The sequence below is a fragment of the Lampris incognitus genome, chromosome 13 (genome assembly GCF_029633865.1).
Source record: "Lampris incognitus isolate fLamInc1 chromosome 13, fLamInc1.hap2, whole genome shotgun sequence".
In the NCBI taxonomy this organism is placed as follows: Eukaryota; Metazoa; Chordata; class Actinopteri; order Lampriformes; family Lampridae; genus Lampris; species Lampris incognitus.
Window position 1 is genome coordinate 24,732,783 of NC_079223.1, and position 19,872 is coordinate 24,752,654.

The 19,872-nt window shown below is 42.9% G+C and overlaps 1 protein-coding gene across 1 annotated transcript in view; it reads right to left on the bottom strand.

The window, feature by feature from the left end:
* adam12b (ADAM metallopeptidase domain 12b) overlaps window positions 1-11,360 on the bottom strand; it is a 130,049-nt gene extending 118,689 nt beyond the window's left edge. Inside the window, exon 1 of the mRNA XM_056291633.1 lies at window positions 10,961-11,360. Within this exon, the coding sequence (XP_056147608.1) occupies window positions 10,961-11,060 (100 nt within the window). The 5' untranslated portion in view covers window positions 11,061-11,360. The remainder of the gene's footprint in view (window positions 1-10,960) is intronic.
* Between the last annotated feature and the right edge of the window lie 8,512 nt (window positions 11,361-19,872).

Here is a 19,872-nt window from a genome sequence, read left to right on the forward strand (position 1 = left end):
CGAATTAAGACACAGAAAAGTCCTTTTGCAAGAGTGGAGAACTTAAGTGTTCCTTTTTTGTCCAGAGTTCCCTTTCTCGTTTCTTTTACACGGAAGGTCGGTCTCTTACTGCCCATCAGTAACCGACTCCAGGTGTGTGGTAATCAAACCTTAAACTGAGGCCCGTTGGAGAACCCAACCCAACACCCAAACAGGGTAGTCCCGTTTTGGGTGTAATAAAGTAAACACCAGTGACATAATGCAACAGGAGGACTTTCCAGCCCTCACTAATGAGGCCTTCTCAGCTCAGGGAGGCCCCTCAAGTAAGAGAGGATGTCTCTGAATATCAGCTTGGACTGTAAGTGTGCTGTTTGGATAGTGTGCATGTATGATAGGAAACAGGACTCCTGACTCAGTGTACAGATGCATGTGTGTTTCTAGGATGTAGCAGTAGTGTGTGTTTGGTGTATGATGTGTGGGTTGAGGAGAGCGGGTTTCTGTGAGGAGGGGGTTAGGAGGAATTTTTACTCCGTGTCCCACTCCCATCCTGAGGGAGTACTGGCGGAAGCCTTGGTTTAAAATCCAATTCCCATCTTGTCCTCTGAAGACTTGGGCACTGTGTCTCCAAGCCATGGGGATTTCAGCTCGGATGATTTGGGGATTTATAGGAACTTATCCCACATGCTAGGTCACCTAACAGCCAGCTGTGGAGGTGAGGAGCCCAACTTGAACTTAGTAGCTTTCAGCGCTGGATGTTTTCAATTGTAAAAGTCTTAAAAAAAAACCACCAAAAAAGGTGTGCCTGTCAGAAACACCCACAGCTTCCTTGTATGATAGGAACATTGCACCGTATGCCAGAAATGAATAATGTGCATGTGCATAACTAACAAAAAACACATATATTGCCGTAGATTTCAAGAGGTTTTATGTCGCTTAGGGCAAAATGCAGCCAGCTTTTACCTTACAGACCCTACCTTACAAATGGTATTTCACTTGTTTAATATTCCTTGAGTCACTCAGCACAGCCTCGGCTTCCTCATCAAAAGCTTCTACGGTACAAAGGTTACTGGTTTAAGAGCAGAGCTGGCTATCTATAAATAGCTGCATGGGCGCTCACAGTAAATGCACTCAACCAGTAGAACGATGGCCTTTCTGGTGTGGGACTGGCACCATGCTGACTCAATATGCATGTCCTGTGCACATGGTCTTGAAAGCCACCTTGCAAAAGTGTTCTTTTATACAGCAAGGAGTCCTAAAAATATGGGCCTGTTTTTTCTTTGAAAATGAGGAAAAATCTTTCATTAACGGTCTCATGAAATGGCATTTAGTTGAATAAGATGTAAGGCAATGAAAACAGTTTTCATTTCATGGGACCTATTCACCCTTTGCAGACGCGTCACAATTATCACGTGACGAGGGAGACTGCGCCATGACGGACGGCAGTAAGTGATAGACCGGGAAATTCAAAAGCGAACAACTAAAACAAATAAAATATTGCGACGGATGAGTAGCTACCAATAGTCAGAGTAATGTTGTGGAGTTGTCCTGTGAAGTGAGTGACCTTGTAGGACGGCACAAAGAGCAATATGTGGAGAAGCTAGCGATAGCAGGGTTAGCTACCGACCTGTACCTTCTTCCTACCGATGTGTTCACGGATCTAGCAAAATCGTCCAGTCTGCCCGAGTTCAATCCACAGGATCTGTACCACCATGTTACCAACGGAGTGTCCCCTTACACAGGTGCTGACCTAAAAGCATACAAAAGTCGGGATGCTTACCAGTTCTTTGTAGCTGGTTGGGTTACAGAATCGCGGTGCTACGCTCACAGCAGGGGGATGTACCTCATAATGGCAAAGGTAAGACATAGCTAGCCAGCTGTGTATGTTTTTAACCTGTTTCCCCTAGGATGCCATCAAAACTCAAATCGACTGTAACAAAAAGCAGCTCATACTTTCCTTGCCATTTCATAGTAGGTTACACAGTCTTGCCATCTAGCAGCATTTGGGTCATTCCATAGACAGTGTTAAGTTTGAGTCTACAACATTCAAAGGGGACAAGGAGGCATAATAAAACTGTCAGTAATGTTTCAGTGTCTGAAGCCACTGATTCAAGTGTACTGGTTAGCATGAAGAAAAATACAATTAAATAAATAAATATACAATTTGTATATTTTTAGCTGTTATTGTTAAATTACAATCATTTTCTCATGTCCACTCTGACCATTTCTCACATTCATGTAAGGTAACACTTAAAAAAATATCACATAAATCTCAGACTTTTATTGTTCTTATGAGCAAAAATACTTCCCTCTTCATATGAAATGTGTTAAATTAAAAATGCATAATTTTTGGTTAAATATATATAATTATACATATATATACACACACACACACACACACATATATATATACACACATACACACACACACACACACATACATACACGCATACATATATATACATATATATACATATATATACATATATATATATATATATATATATATATATATATATATATATATATATATATATATATATATATATAGTCAGTTCAGGTTCAGGCCTTGCCTGTTGGCACACTGCATGGCACAGCAGGAAATCACCATCGTACCATAAAAGTAAAATAAAAACTAGCTTCAAATAACGAAATGTCGAACTATAGCTAACGTGCCTGCTTGTCTTAAATTTGACGGCCAAGTCTTCTGCCGTCCGTCATGGCGTTCATATTCCCCGCGAGTTGGACGCGACGTCATGTGCAAAGGGTCAATAAGGTGAGATAATTCCATTTATTTTCCATGTACGACAGCACGCGGAAGTGGGGAAGGCTAAGCTAACTGCTAGCCCATGCAGACCGACAGTTCCGATAATCCCGAGGGCGGTCTGGCGGCGGCCTCGGCTAGCCTTGACTATGTTTTTGGTGTCGTTGCGTGGAGTGTGGGGAGGTGTGTCGAAGGTGTCTGGCTGGGAGAGCTGGCATTGGATCGGCTGGGGCAGCCTGTTCTGCTGCGTCTGGTGGGCCCAAGGACCACGGCTCTGCCCGGAGCTGTGCCTGAAGAGGAAACACTGAAGGCGGTCTGACAGGATGCGGAAGTGGGGCAGGCTAAGCTAACAGCTAGCTCATGCAGACCGGCAGTTCCGACAGTCGTCCTGGCTGGCATTCCTTCTCCTGGACAGTCTTTTTTTTTTTTTTTTAGTTAGCTTGGATATCTGTGTTTAGTTTGGATACATGTGTTCTGGCTTGGATATACGTGTTCTTGTAGTTTTTGGATGTGTTTGTGTCTTTGTCTTGCACTGCTGTGGGAAACGATATAAGTGAAATGGCAAATAAAGTGTTCCTGATTCTTTATGTCATTTGTCTTTAGTTTAAGAACCATGTAGAAATTACCTTGGCAAATCTCAACTTTTGAAGTACCTTTGCAATGGAAAAAAAGTGAAAAGTTCTAACCCTACTAGCAAGTTATTTCATCTGCTCAAAGAAAAAAAAAAGAATTTACAGATCCTATTCAAGGTTAAACGACTTGCCAAGATGGATGATTTCAGCAGTGTAACACATACTAATGCATCAGCTTCAGCCTGTTTTCCCGTACACTCCTGAAGGCAATATCTGCAAAGCCTGTTGTATTTTTGGAGAACGCAGAGCTTTCACTCTCCTTTAGGAGGAAACACGAGAAACCATCTCAATCAATTTATGTTTTTTCCATGATGTTTTTGAAAGCACATGTCAAAACATTCCCCATCTCATCCACAATGCCTCAGTTCCTCTCATTCACCTCTGATCTGACAGCAAACAATTGATTGTGCTAGGTAAAACCTTACTATACCACCTCACCTTTCAACAGTCTGGCATCAATATCAAAAGCAAGGACAAAAGGTTTTTTCGACGGTATCGGCTCTTCTCCTGCTCTTTACTATTTGGCTATTCTTTCTTGTCTTTCAACTCGAGCAAAAGCTAGCTTCCTCTAAATCAAGCCGTGTTTCATCTCAAAGTCAACGGTCCTCCTGGCAGAGACAATTGTGCTTCACAGCAAGGATGCCCCGTTCACCGACTGCTATAAAGGAATGAGTGTGGTGGGCACAGGGTTTGGCATCACCCCTTTTAACAGTGAGCACTGATGGAGCTAAGGTCCCACCCCACCCACACACACCGACTCTCTTTCCCCACCCCATGACCGTGGCCCGCCTGAGTGCTTTCAGTCAGGGTTTCTGCTGGCAGTGCTCTGGGGGGCCAACACCATCTAACACCTACAGTAACTGTCTCACAATTTTGAAGGGCAATGTGGATAGCAAAGAAGTCAGTATGTTCTTGTGTGCATTTGTATGTATGTGTATGTGTGTGTGTATCGGCGTACTTCATGTTCCTATACTTGTGGGGACCATAAGTCTCCACATGGAGAAAAAAACCAATTTATTTTGTCATTGTATTGTTACAACGAATTGCATTCTTACAATGAATGTGTTCTCCGCATTTAACCCATCCTATTGTATAGGAGCTGTGGGCAGCTGCAGCGCCCGGGGACCAACTCCAGTTCTTCTTTCCATTGCCTTGCTCAGGGGCACAGACAGGAGTATTAACCTTAACATGCGTGTATTTTTGATGGTGGGAAGAAACCGGAGCACCCACAGAACACCCACGCAGACATGGCGAGAACATGCAAACTCTATACAGAAAGGACCTGGGACGGCCTGGGGTTTGAACCCAAGACCTTTTTGCTGTGAGGCAACAGTGCTAACCACTGGGCCACCGTGCCACCCTATATATGGGAAAGTGAGGACTTTTTTGCTACATGGGGACATTTCAAGGGGCAATTTCAAAAGTTAGAGGTTAGAATTAGGATTAGGTTAAGGTTAGACATGCAGTGCTAAAGGTTAGGCGCTTAGGAATGAATGTGGTCAATGAGGGGGCCCCACAAATATAGGAAGACTAATTTGGTGTGTGTGTGTGTGTGTGTGTGTGTGTGTGTGTGTGTGTGTGTGTGTGTGTGTGTGTGTGTGTGTGTGTGTTGTAAGACAGTCAGAACAAGTTTTACTCTCTCCATCTCCCCTATTTTAGAACACCAAAGACATTCTAATCCTTCTAATTAATTCTACCCAGTGCTGTGGTGGTCTGAACACATTATACAGATTATATCCTCGATCTAATCAAGGTAATTAATTTCTCTGTAATTGTTTATTGAACTCTGGATAAACGACAAATCAGAAAGTACACATTTACCAAGAAATCTATCAAAAGACAATAAACACAATTATCGGTTTCCTCTGGCCAGAAGGGGATCAGGCCTTCAACAACGCAGCTGTTTCACGGGGTGGGGGGGGGGGGGGCATTCATCAAAGATTTGGGAATTTTCAACTGTGAGATTATATTTTGGGATAAATTAGGTGTTTAGATCTTGACCGAACTTTAAAGGGATGTCACACTCAATTTATGAAGTTATATTTGTTATTCATAATGCATTGAATAGTCATGCCAGTATTTGTTTCCACAACTTTCCCACAGACCCACAGAGGCAAGTCCGCTCTCTGCAGACTCTCTCTGACTTTGTGGCTTCATAAAATGACTATCTGAGCGGTGACATCCAAACATGTTTCTAGCTATATCAGCATCTATCCAGACATGTATCAAATGATCACAGTCATCTTTTTATAACTTTTAAGAACATTATTTCCATCCATCCATTATCCAAGCCACTTGTCCCAGTTGGGGTCACGGGACACTGGAGCCTATCCCAGCAGTCATTGGGCGGCAGCTGGGGAGACGCCCTGGACAGGCCACCAAGCCATCAAAGAGCCCACACACACACACACACACACACACACACACACACACACACACACACACACACACACACACACACACACACACACACACACACACACACACACACACATTGACACCTAGGGACAATTTAGTATGGCCAATTCACCTGACCTACATGTCTTTGGACTGTGGGAGAAAACCCACGCAGACATGGGAGAACATGCAAACTCGACACAGAGGACGACCCGGGACGACCCCCAAGGTTGGACAATCCCAGGGCTCAAACCCAGGACCTTCTTGCTATTATTTCTGACATTATTTCAACATTATTTATAACTGGCAGCCTGTCCAGCGTGTCTCCCCGCCTGCCGCCCAATGACTGCTGAGATAGGCTCCAGCATCCCGCGACCTTAAGAACAGGATGAGTGGTTTGGATGATGGATGGATGGATGGATGGATGGATGGATGGATGGATGGATGGATGGACGGATAATATAATTTATTTATAACTTTATTATAAACAACATTATTTCTGAGGCTATAAACTGAAGTCACAGGTATCAGGGCCAATTAAGACGACCTCTATATTTGTGTTGGTATTGTATTTGTGTGTGTATATGTGTATTTGTTTTTATGTGTGTGTGTTTATCCTTTAACTTTTTTTTGGATCATACGAATCATAAAGAAATGATTGTCATGCCCTGCATATTCCACGGATGCTGTTCTCAGTGCATCTCCACTCAGCTCAACCTTACCCTCTCTTGACAAACTGAAAAAAAAAGAAAATGTACAGGATCTCTGGATCAAAAAAAATGTTCAATTTTTTTTTTTTTTGTATTTCAAAACAAGTTTGTATAGACCCCAAAGAAACCTTTCCTCGCTCACGTCTACCTTTATTCAACAACTCCGAGAGGCTGACGCACAAAGTCCATTCTGATGGAGACATTCTAGTGCGGTCTCCTCCTTTCACTCATCGTTTGTGGTGGAGGAAGGAGGCCATGGTGAGCTTCTCATAATTGGGCTGCAGTCAATAGCCTGCTGACATCAAAGAGGCGGTGCTGCCCTGTTTCAGCAAACACAGCCCCCTTTAAACTATTTTTAATCCACCGCACTCACACACTGGTTAACCCTCTGAATGTGAGTTTTAATGACCCTACGGCGAGCTATGATGTGTGTGGTAAACATCCTCTGTATTGTTTCCCTCCCACCCCCCATCCCACACACACACACACAATGCTCAGCTAATAAACAAATGTTTATTAGCTGAGCATTGTCATTTGATGTTTCGATACAAGACAGATCTTGTACGGAAACCTCAAGTAATAAAATTATGCTTTGCATAGCTTTGTTGCATGTACCCTCCATTGTGATTGATCGAGCTTTTCCTCCTTCTACAATTTTGGTGTGTAGATCATCCCCCCTTTTTTTTGGTCATTTCTAAGAAATAAAAGGAGATATGTGTAATTTCCTGAATGTTGACCTCCACCATTCAGCTTTATGAATGACAGCAACGATTAAAGCAAACACACAACTCAGCCCGTCCAAAGCAAGCTGAAATTGAAAGCTAGGGGTTGCCCAGTATGTTTGCTGACATCTGCCATTTTCAAATGCATTCAGTTTGCAGCAATGGTATTTCTCTAAGGACTGCAATGGCGAGCCAAGTCTTCAGAGGACGGGGCATCAAACAGGACCAAAAAACAGTCAGCTGGCTTCCTGAATTTTAAAATGGAAATATGTGGGGTATGGGTGAGAGGTGACTATTTTACTTTTACCCCTTTCACTGAACTGCAATCATGGGTTTTTATTGACATCAACTTGGTTGTGAAAGGGTCTGTGGCTCAAAACCATAGGAAATTCTTATCAGACACATTCTGCTGGTATCATGTCGATGTGAATAAGTCTCACACAAGCCCACCAACAGACCGATTCATTCATCCATCCAACATCCAAACCACTTATCCTGCTGTCAGGGTCACGGGGATGCTGGAGCCCATCCCAGCAGTCATTGGGCGGCAGGCGGGGAGACACCCTGGACAGGCCGCCAGTCCAACACAGGGCCCACCCATACACACACACACACACACACACACACACACACACACACACACACACACACACACACACACACACACACACACACATTCACACCTAGGGGCAATTGGTACAGCTGATTCACCTGACCTACAGGTCTTTGGACTGTGGGAGGAAACCAGAGCACCTGGAGGAAACTCATGCAGACATGGGGAGAACATGCAAACTCCACACTGAGGACAACCTGGGATGACCCCCAAGGTTGGACAACCCTGGAGTTCGAACCCAGGACCTTCTTGCTGTGAGGTGATCGCACTAACCACTCCACCAACGTGCTGCCTTAGACCGATTCAATCTTTATAAAATCCCCATGCATGCGACAGTAACTGGTTGCAGAAAATCACCTTATGACTTTTGGTCCGAGACAGATAATCCTACATGATGTTGGTAAATTTTCAAATGGCAAATGAGGAAACATTCTTTGATAACTCAACAACTTTTAAACAAAAGACAGGAATATTTAATCCAAATCGCAAGCCCTTATAGGCACATTTCAACTAAATTAATGAATGATTTCTCTTTTAGTCATAGGACACGCAGAGTTTTACAATGGATCACAGTTCCATGAACCCTTCTCACTACCCTGCTGTCAGAATGTGAACAACCCCACTGAATGGCCAAACCTTCAATGGCCAGACATACATTAAAGCTGCAGTAGGCAATATTATTTCATTATCATTTTGGTTGAAATAACTAATTTTGACCATTGCATGTCTCTAACAATATTTAATTGAAGGGTTTCTTTAAAAAAAAATCTGTGAACGGTCAGCCCTTCGTATTTAGTTTAAAAAAAAACTGGATCCAGTCTGAATCAAACAACCAATCAGGGTCAGCTAGCACATAATTAGCCAATCACGGTGACTCTGTACAAACAAGGGTCATCTGGGTTCAACATGTCTTGGTTTACCCCGGTGGGGCACACTCAGACATTGTGTCAAGAGCTGTGGCAACTTGTGCTAAATTCCCATTACATCCTTTGCCTACAGCAGCGTATAGTACAAAACAAGTCAAAAGAAGGAAGACCTTGGAGGAGAAGAGAGAGAAAAAGAAGGCACTATATGAAGAGAGATCAGATGAGGGTCAGCATCGGAGAGGCATTTTCGAGATGGCGAGAGCTGCGGGAATGTAAGGGGCTGAAGAGTGATGCGGAGGTCATTTGGTGGGAGGGGCTTAGCGGAGTGATACGACGCAGCAGAGTGAGGCAGAGGATTTGCATTGAAATGTTCAGTTACCTACTGCAGCTTTAATATTTAAGCATTTATACCAAGAGAAAACTAATGGCTTACAGTTCACATGGATGTCTACATTGTGTGGTGTGTGACCATATCTGAGATGTTCTATGTTATAATTTCGCCAAAGATTTTTCATGTTTCACCACTGGTGCTACTGCCAAGCCAGCTACGAGTGCACAAGAAGTCAGGGATATGATTTGCAAGCCAACTGAACATCAACAAATGCAACAATTTTGACCAAGTTTTTGTACTGCACAACATGCTTATTATGTTTACTACGCACACAACTTGTGCATCACTGAACTCTGGAAATTTTACTATCATTGAAATTCGATTAAGCATAGACTGAACTGTTAAGACTTGAATTTCCTTATATTCACTTATTCCTCAATGGACAGTGATAAAAATAAAACTCACGGTTTTGCTTCACCTGATCTGCCACCCAACAGTACATCAGGACACGTTATTATGTGGTTTTTTGTGTGTCTCATTTGCCTGATTTTTCAATCCAACCTTTCTCATCTCTAGTTTGTTTTGCAACCTGCAAATGACGTATAAAAAAACCAAAAAAACTGGTCTACTACACAAGCGAAATGATGTCGTGCCATTCAACGGGATATCATGCCATCATTTCATTAGACAGACAACCAATGAAAACACAAGCCACATTTTCTTGGTGAAAGTTCAGACAGCGACTTTGCATTCTCTCAGTCAAATTATTCCTTCACAATCCATAGCTGTTTTCATTATTCTGCTGCAGCGTTGAGCTTGGTGTAGTAGTAATAATATCAAAAAGCTATTGCTTGTTTTGCAAATACTGCCAATATATGAAAATGGGTTCATGGGTATGGTAAGCATTGTCATTACATTGAAAGCAACAGTGAAATATGGTCTTTTTTAATTTAGTAAGCTTTGACGCTTGCACTGTATTTGAACTACATGAGATATAAACCAATAACCAGTTCCTTTGATTGTCAGTTTGACCAAGTTCAGATTTCAGTCTTTTTTTTTTTTGATTTGCTGCATTATGTTTAAAGCTGTCTGAAAACACTGCCAAAGGGACCAGTTTCATCAGTAGTTCTGTAACTGATCTGCACCACAATCTATCACACGCACATCATCCTTGGATGAATCCGTACCCACTCATTTTATGCATCTAATATTCATTCAAGGCCATTTTACTCTTTCAGTGGGGTGGTGGTGGTGGTGGTGGTGGGGTCATAATGTACCACAGTCTCTTTCTCTCGCTCTCTAAATCAAATACGCTTTTGTCTCTCTGCTCGGTGTCACACTATTATCTTCCCCGTCTTTATGTCATTTTCTTTCTCATTATCATACTACAGTACACACACACACACACACACACACACACACACACACACACACACACACACACACACACACACACACACACACACACACACACACACACATCCCATGACCTGTTCATTCATCCAGCATGGTATTTCGCTGCAAAGACTGGATGATGACATCTTCAGAGATGCTAAGAGGCTGATAGGTAGGCTGTCACCTGGAAGTGAACTTGTCCATCGAGCAGACAGCAGCCTGACTTCCCTCTTTTGTTTCATAATCTTCTGGAGCAGAAGACAAGGAACACAGGACGAACCGAGGGAATATGCCCTCCCGTTACTTCCCCTTGGTCAGTTCACCCAGACTGACGACGAAATCCCTTCAGCTGACTTAAAATGCAGATGCACAGATCCGAAATTGTAGGGGTGTCAAGTGGGCCTACACGGGTTAATGAAGCGCCCCATTGAATTGGTTAACCCGGTTTATATCAGAGCACTCTCCGCGGCATGCCCTTCGCCCAACAACTCGAATCCCGTTTAATAAACGACTACATCCCCTGGTCAAGAACGATTAAACATTATTGTACTCACCGTCGGACGTGTTGGGGATCGTACTGCCGGCAGACGGTGACAGGGACAAGACGTGAAGAGCGACCACGAAGACAAAGTTATCCCAGCGCCTGTTCCTCATGTTGGAAAACGCGTCGTATGTTATAGTAGCACGACCATGATATGAGCGGACACTAAGGGGGCTTGCGGGGAAAAGGCGAAGTAGTCAAAGCAACTACAAAAGGATAAAGTCGAGGAGGAAGAGAAAAAAAGGATTCACAAACGAGACTCAACCAAGACAGGACAACTGTCCCAAAACTTTTCGTCAACACGTGGCGTTCTACACGTAAATTTAGGGCAGGAAAAAAAAAAGGTCAATTTATTTATTAATGTTATATATTAACGGGTTTCGGAAGGATTTGACAAGTGTATAGCAAGGAGCGACAGAGAAGAGAGAAAGAGATGATGTTAAAGAGAAGTCGCACGGACTCGCACCATCCCAGCGTATCGGAGCAGCTTCCCGTTGCCATGTACGCCGCCGACTCCGCCGGGTCCTAGCGCCGCCCGCCGCAGGGTTAAACCAGCCGGCTGTCAAGTCAAGGGTGCGCTTCGAACAAAGTAACACGGGTGGGAGATGTCACCATTTACATGCAGAGTATAAAAAGCTTTATGAGGAAGATGAGAAAATTAAACACTTGCATTTGCACATTTTCACAGCACGGTGATACTTTAAGAGTGATATGGAAATGGAAATGATAGACTATTAAAGAAAAAAAAACGTTATCACTCCCACATCTCTAAAAGCCCCGGGATGAGAGAGGGAATAACAAACACCTCTCTCGCACTCGCGCGCGCGCGCGTACGTGCACACACACACACACACACACACACACACACACACACACACACACACACACACACACACACACACACACACACACACACACACACACACACACACACACACACAGGATCTCATCACCCTTGCCCCATCTGTGTTTTGTGCAGCCTACCTGGTCTTGTTTAGTCTAATGCAGTTTCAGGCTAAAAACCACAGATGTCTCTCAGCAGCTATGATCACAGAGTACAACCGAGGAGAGGTGAATTGCATCTGGACATTCAAGTTAAGACTGAATTAACGCTGAACAGTATATCTCGCTTCCTTTTCACCATTTAGTGATGCCATGCTGTTGTTTTTTTTATTTTTTAATGTATACCAGATAAAAATTAATCCAATTTCACCCATAATAGACCTTTTAGAGAGATCTGGAGCTGCACCCTCCTTTGAGCATCTTTTTTTTTCTTTTTTATAAAGTCACTTCACTGAAGCCTCAGTTTCTTTAGCAGTGGTGACAGAAGGGCTGGTAAGGCTTCCATTAACATAACATTTCAATATGGCTCTGCTTGAATGTAAACAATTATGTCTCCATGAGACCAAGCGCCTCCACACTCCTGTCTGGCATGGTGTTAGGAATGTGACATAGCGGCACATGGGGACTTGGGAGAATTGAGGCTTACTGACAGGCACCCTTCTCCTTCTTTTCAATCTACTGTCACTCTGTGCTCAGCTTCTGGAACCAGCCTACATACATGGCTGAGGAGCAGCTCTCCCTTGGGGGATCACTCCCATAAATTGGCGTGGTTCACATATAGGTGTCACTAGCACATGGGAATGGTGCCGCTCTGCTGCGGTCCATATGGGAGCTTTTTCAATGTGAGCATGCATGTCTTTGCCATACATGGCCGCAGGCATAATATTTCTCATCCTTTAACTCGGTGCGTCGGGAGAAGGTTAACCTTCATTCAGTGCCAAAACTAGCCGACAATTTCTTTCACAGCTGAGGAACACAGGGTGGTTCTGTCCATATTCACAAACTGTTCATAACGACTTTATATGTGTTTACGAGTGAGACGTACACTACCGTTCAAAAGTTTGGGATCACCCAAACAATTTTGTGTTTTCCATGAAAAGTCTCACTTATTCACCACCATATGTTGTGAAATGAATAGAAAATAGAGTCAAGACATTGACAAGGTTAGAAATAATGATTTGTATTTGAAATAAGATTTTTTTTACATCAAACTTTGCTTTCGTTAAAGAATCCTCCATTTGCAGCAATTACAGCATTGCAGACCTTTGGCATTCTAGCTGTTAATTTGTTGAGGTAATCTGGAGAAATTGCACCCCACGCTTCCAGAAGCAGCTCCCACAAGTTGGATTGGTTGGATGGGCACTTCTTTGAGCAGATTGAGTTTCTGGAGCATCACATTTGTGGGGTCAATTAAACGCTCAAAATGGCCAGAAAAAGAGAACTTTCATCTGAAACTCGACAGTCTATTCTTGTTCTTAGAAATGAAGGCTATTCCATGCGAGAAATTGCTAAGAAATTGAAGATTTCCTACACCGGTGTGTACTACTCCCTTCAGAGGACAGCACAAACAGGCTCTAACAGGTACTATTTAATGAAGATGCCAGTTGGGGACCTGTGAGGCGTCTGTTTCTCAAACTAGAGACTCTAATGTACTTATCTTCTTGCTCAGTTGTGCAACGCGGCCTCCCACTTCTTTTTCTACTCTGGTTAGAGCCTGTTTGTGCTGTCCTCTGAAGGGAGTAGTACACACCGGTGTAGGAAATCTTCAATTTCTTAGCAATTTCTCGCATGGAATAGCCTTCATTTCTAAGAACAAGAATAGACTGTCGAGTTTCAGATGAAAGTTCTCTTTTTCTGGCCATTTTGAGTGTTTAATTGACCCCACAAATGTGATGCTCTAGAAACTCAATCTGCTCAAAGAAGTGCCCATCCAACCAATCCAACTTGTGGGAGCTGCTTCTGGAAGCATGGGGTGCAATTTCTCCAGATTACCTCAACAAATTAACAGCTAGAATGCCAAAGGTCTGCAATGCTGTAATTGCTGCAAATGGAGGATTCTTTGACGAAAGCAAAGTTTGATGTAAAAAAAATCTTATTTCAAATACAAATCATTATTTCTAACCTTGTCAATGTCTTGACTCTATTTTCTATTCATTTCACAACATATGGTGGTGAATAAGTGTGACTTTTCATGGAAAACACAAAATTGTTTGGGTGATCCCAAACTTTTGAACGGTAGTGTATATATGTAGGTTATCGCTGGAATGTCTCTTCATTCCAGCGTTGAGCAGGTTGTTTGGATATCACGGTGATGACGTCACATTTCCATTATATATATGTGTGCTTTAGTCACAGGGTTTGCTCCGAAGTATCTTCTCTGATTTCAATGTCATATGTGGTTTGGAGCTCAACGACAAAGACCTCTTTCACACACATTACCCGTCTCCTGAGTTCTATTAGCCTGGAATTCCAGCGTCCGGATGGGAGGTTCCAGGAGCCCCGAGGCAGAGGTGAAGCCACTGATGAAACATGGTCTTCTTGCTCCGTTTTATAATTTCATATATGCCCGCCAATGACACAGCCAAGGTGCTTTGTTCCATTCCAATCTTCGGAAAACTTTTATTGCCTTTCGAGCGACTGTATGTCATTCAGTAGAGAGCGATTTGCCTTTTCTATCCAGGGAACAAATTTTAATGTTCTTGCTGAAGTGATAAAAATGAATTGCATCGCTCGTTTTGGTTGCATATAATCAAATTTGGCTTAATTTGAAGAACAGAAGTAAACAATTTCATTGCGCCAATGTTTCCAGACCCAAAGCCTACATCCAAATTTGCATTTATGAGTGAGTATATGAGCGGGGAAAGAAGGGCTGTGTGGATGTTTGTGCACAACATACAGCAGCTCTGACACAATGCCACTAATCACAAGCTATGCACACCATTCGTTTGCATTGCAGTCTTGGCTGATTTTGACAAATTCAGTGATTTTTTTTTCGTTCGGTGAGCTCTGTTATTGGTCTCCCACTTGTCAGCCAAAAAGACATGATTACACAAAGAGCAGAGATTTAACAAACCTTGATCTAGCAGATGAAAAATCTTCATATCATAGAACAACAGTTGAACTTAAAAATCAAGGCATGTGTAATGGACATGGTAAAAATGGGGCGGGGGGGTGAATAACCATGCATTTTTGATTAATCAGTGGTCCTCATTTGCCGCCCAGTTCTCCTCATTCATCTCTGCAAGATCTGCTCCAGAAGTTTCTGTAAAACAATAACGACAACAAAGAGTTACTGTTTACCCATAAAGAGAAGCGGGGCAAAACGTAATGGTCCACATTCAACACCCTCTTCCTTCAACCTCCAAAGAGCAACTCTGCTTCTAACAGGAGCGATTCCTGCAGCTAAATGGGTTTTCACTTCCATCAGCCATCCCCGGGAGGTGGCAAAGCCCTATAAGCAAGAAAAATAATGCTCACCTGCTATCTGGCCAAATGGCCAGTATGCAATCACACCCCTCATACAGTATCCAACAGCTGGAATCTCATTTTAGCTACCGTACCATTCAAAACAAGCCTCCCTCTACCCACTGCTATCACTCCTTTCTGGATTCTGTACCTCACACAGGTCGTCGATGGACTCCACTTCTGTGTGCAAGAGACTTACTCACAAAAATGAGGCATCAAAAACGCACATGACTCAATGTTTATCAATGAGGCACGCGTTCCTTTCTTCCAATCTTACGATGCGTCGGTCCTACTAATAGATTCATTTGAGAGGTGGCAGGGCAAGGCTGGCTTTGCAACAGTTTTGCCTGAGCGATTCCACCCAGGAAATGAAATGTTCTCTTCGGAAGACATTTGACGTCATGCAATTTTCATGAACTCAGCAAGCAAAATGTTTCTGGAGTCTGTTTAGCTATATCATTAAGCCTGCATATGCATGGCTGTGTCGGTGAACCATACCATGCAGTTGATATACAATTTCTTTCTTTCTTTCTTTCTTTTTTTTTCTTCTGTGGGTGAGCTATGCCTTTCCATTTATGGTACAGCACTTAAGGATAAAATACTTGAGGTTCAAATTTTTTGCATTCTAGTGACGGTCCAACTTTGGTCAAATGAGAGACAAGCCCTGTTTTAATTGCCTTCACTACCATCAGGGGAAGAGACACTGCACACAGATAGCCAGCCAAACAACTGCAGGCACACATGCACACATGCATTCATGTATTCACAAGCAATAAGGCACAGACAAACCCGTCCAACCTTGGACACACACACACACACTCAAACCATCTACCCACCTACACACAAGTGCACAGCCTGAAGCCACACTGATTGCCTAATTAGCTCTGAGATGAGGGCCATCTCTTCACATTCTTCCTATTACACCTGACTGGCAGTGAATCCATTGTTCCGAATAGGTCATAATAGGCGTATACGAGTAAAAAGCCCCCATAAGTGAGTCTGGATGAGTCCACATATTTGTGAAACCCTGCATGTCTTAAATACACACATGCCCTTCAGCGTTGACAGACATGGTTCAGTTTGTGAGAAACATCATTTATAATATACTGGGTGTCGTGCCCTTCATTGCTGACATGGTTCTGTTTGTTGATCGTGTAAATCAAAATGCATCTGGACAGCAGAGAGGCCTACATAAAGGGAGCACATAAAAGGGGAATGAAATCAAGGTATGTGACGCTGAAGGCGTGTACTTTTGAGACAAGGTTCCTGTTCGACAATGAAGGGGATTTGCGCTTAAGAAGTTGAACACTGACCTCTGCTGGACAAAGATCAAAACGTGTTTCATCTTTATCGTGCAGCATTTGCTTGCATGCAAAATAATGCATGAAATGTCATATGGATATAATTGAATGATGGCAAATAATAATAAAAAATAAATAAGTTTTTGTTAAAAACAATAAAAAAAAATCCCCCAACCATAGAAAAAACTGAATGGAGCAAATGGACTCAATATATTCATGAATCAGTCCATGACATAAAACAAATTTTTTTAACCCATAAATTCCATGATACATTGTGGAAACTGCAGTTGTAGTACTCTGAGCCATGATATCATCCTCACCTGTAATTATAGGGCATCAAAAATCTGTATCCTGTAAGGTAGGTAAAACAGGTAAAGGTGGCAAGGTGGGCAAAGTGAGCAGGTCTTCCATCCTAGAGAGGAAAAATAAAAAAGACCTGCCCCTTAAACTTTACTACTTTACTGCTCTGCTGCCTTTAAAAGCGACTAACACTTCAATGCACATCCAAAACACGCCTCAGCAGCCCCCCGTTATGAGAAAGTCTCGTTTGAGCCTACGGAGCCTAAAATGAAAAGGCTGGTGCAGTGTCGAGTGGCATGAATGGCCTGCAGAAATAAAAAAAAGAAAGGGGATTCTAAAACACGAGTTTAATATCTGACATGTTAACGTTTTTGGGGAAAGGTTGAGATGTGCCTTCTTTTTCTTCTGCATAGCTTTGGATTCATAAGAACAGGAATCAAAGTTTTGCAGCTATACTTTCTGAGTCGTACATAAACAAGTCCAACCCAAGGGAACAGAAGTCTTCCCATTATCCAAACAAACCCAGTCCATACAGTTTTATTTTCACCCAATCTACCGTCCAACCACATAAGCGTTGCAACCGTTTGAATTGATTTTGGTACCAATGAAAAATGTCCCAGCAGCGCCAACCCTACCTTTTTAAAGAGCTCTGCTCGCAATCTGTTCGTCTGCGACACTGCCCTCTTTTTCTCCTCCTCCTTCTTTTTTGTCACCTCAGGCAGCTTGTTGTAAATTCTACAGACACACACACAAAAAAGGCAAATTCAGAGATGGTAGAGAAGATGGAGGATATGGCATTAGCAGACCAAGGGTGGCTGAGCTCTGCCAAAGAACTGGCATTCTGGAGACAAGGGTTTATCTGGTGGGACCAAAGCCAGCAAGAAAACCTGGATTCCCTGATAAATGGGTCTCACACAGACTCCTTTTTTACCCCCACAACGACGACCGATTTATTAGGAGATCCCCCGGTATTCGATAATGTCGTTTTTTGGGAGAAAAAAAAATCACAATGGGTGCCTATCGTGTGATCAGGTGTGCCTTTTTAGATAAGGCAAGGAGTAAAGAAAATGATAAAGAATACAGAGGGCAGTTCATATCTCCAGTTAAGATCGACATTTGGCTGTCCAACATCCATCGTGTCCGTGTGTGAATATGTGCATATTGATACGTGTGTGTGTGTGTGTGTGTGTGTGTGTGTGTGTGTGTGTGTGTGTGTGTGTGTGTGTGTGTGTCTGCAGGTGTATGTGTGTGCCAGAATTGACAAATAACCTTGATGGATTGTGCTGAATACAAATCAAAGAGAGAGAGAAAAGGGAAAGGGTGTAAGATGTTCTGGTTCAGTACTGGTCTGGGGAACTCACCGTCTGGACCTCAGATGCATCTCTCTGCCTGATATGGACCTCTCTCTAGGCTTGAAAAGGTTATCTAGGACAAACATATGCACACATGCACAATACACAGAAGGATTAAGAAGAGATTTTAAAAATATGTAAATAGTCATTGAACATGTAAATGAACATAGAGGCCTGTGTTCTATCTCTCTCTCTCACACGCACACACGCGCGCACACACACACGCACACACACTTAAAATATTATAAAGCCTGACCACTTCTGTGGTCTCACTTGCCAGACGGCTGTTGCTTAGTTCAACAGCATCAAGGCCAGTACTGCATAATTGGGACCCAAGTCTGAAGCTGCCTCCTCTGCCCCCTCCGCCCCCCAAAAAAAGAGACTGAGCCGAGTCAGAAGCCCGGCACAATGGGCTGAATGATACATATTCAACAACAAACAAATGTTGATTTTTTTTTTTTGATGAGGACATGTGTTGTAATGTTATGTGATGTGTTGTGATGTGATGTGGTCTGATGTGATGTGAGTCAATCTGTTGGAAATAATTGTGTCGGGTTCAGTACAACAAAGGGATAAACTGATGAAATGACTCAACGCTCATGCTGCAAACAAACTGTACAGCAGCACAAGGTGCATGTAAACCCTACACTACACGTGCTACGCCTTAATGAATACAGATCATGGCAATTCTAAAATGCTGAATTAGACAAGCAATAAAAATGAATATTTTTGCATGACTGTTTGAACCATTAGTCGGTGTTACAGAATCATGGTTCGTGGTAGCATGTTTAGAATTTCACTTCCTGGATAGACCCATGTTGTGAAACAAGAAGACAAGTGATGGCAGATCTTCCCATCATATGGATACAGACATTTTAGTATTCCCTTTGAGCACAGTTCAGTGAGTCACTTTAACTTATGTGCAATACTGGATAATGGCCAGCAGAGAGCAAAGTTGGACACATGCCACCATGGTCTCTCCTTGTCCTTCCTGTGTCCCAAGCAGAATCTCTGTGGTGTACCATGTTGACTTCAATGAATCTCAAATGACTTCCTGAAACCATTGACGTATGATCATTCAATAAACCGGTTACAAATTAGAGTGACTGTTTGAGAACATCAGTCCATAAGGTTCCCAGAACATAATAAATAATGACTAAACACATGTCCCATCCGCCACTCACATTATTAAACTCATCTCCCATGCCCTGGCCTCTACAGGGCTCCACGACATTGACGTGTGGCAACAACTGATGTGTGAAATATGCAGGAACTGGTGTTAAATCTCTTGTAATGATCATTAGGGAGTTGTGTACAGAGGCCCGGTTTAACCAACTTTGCATGCTTGTCCCTGTACGTTTGAGGAGAGGACATCAGGCACTGCTGTCATAAATCTTCATAAACCCAGCCCCAAATGGCTTAGTTGGCTACCAAATTGCAACAACCGCAAAGACTGCCAGTATAAGTTGTTTACCAAGGTTATTAATGTGCACTTTCCTTCCCAGATGTTTTATTGAATTAGGTCCACCACACCGCCAGAAGACTCAGCAGTGAGTTCTAGCATCCCAGAACCATCCTCCTCCGTACCTATGTCCAATGCCCTCCATCCGACACTCTCCAACCACCGCTATCCTGCAATTTAATTTGATCGTTGACAGTCCCAC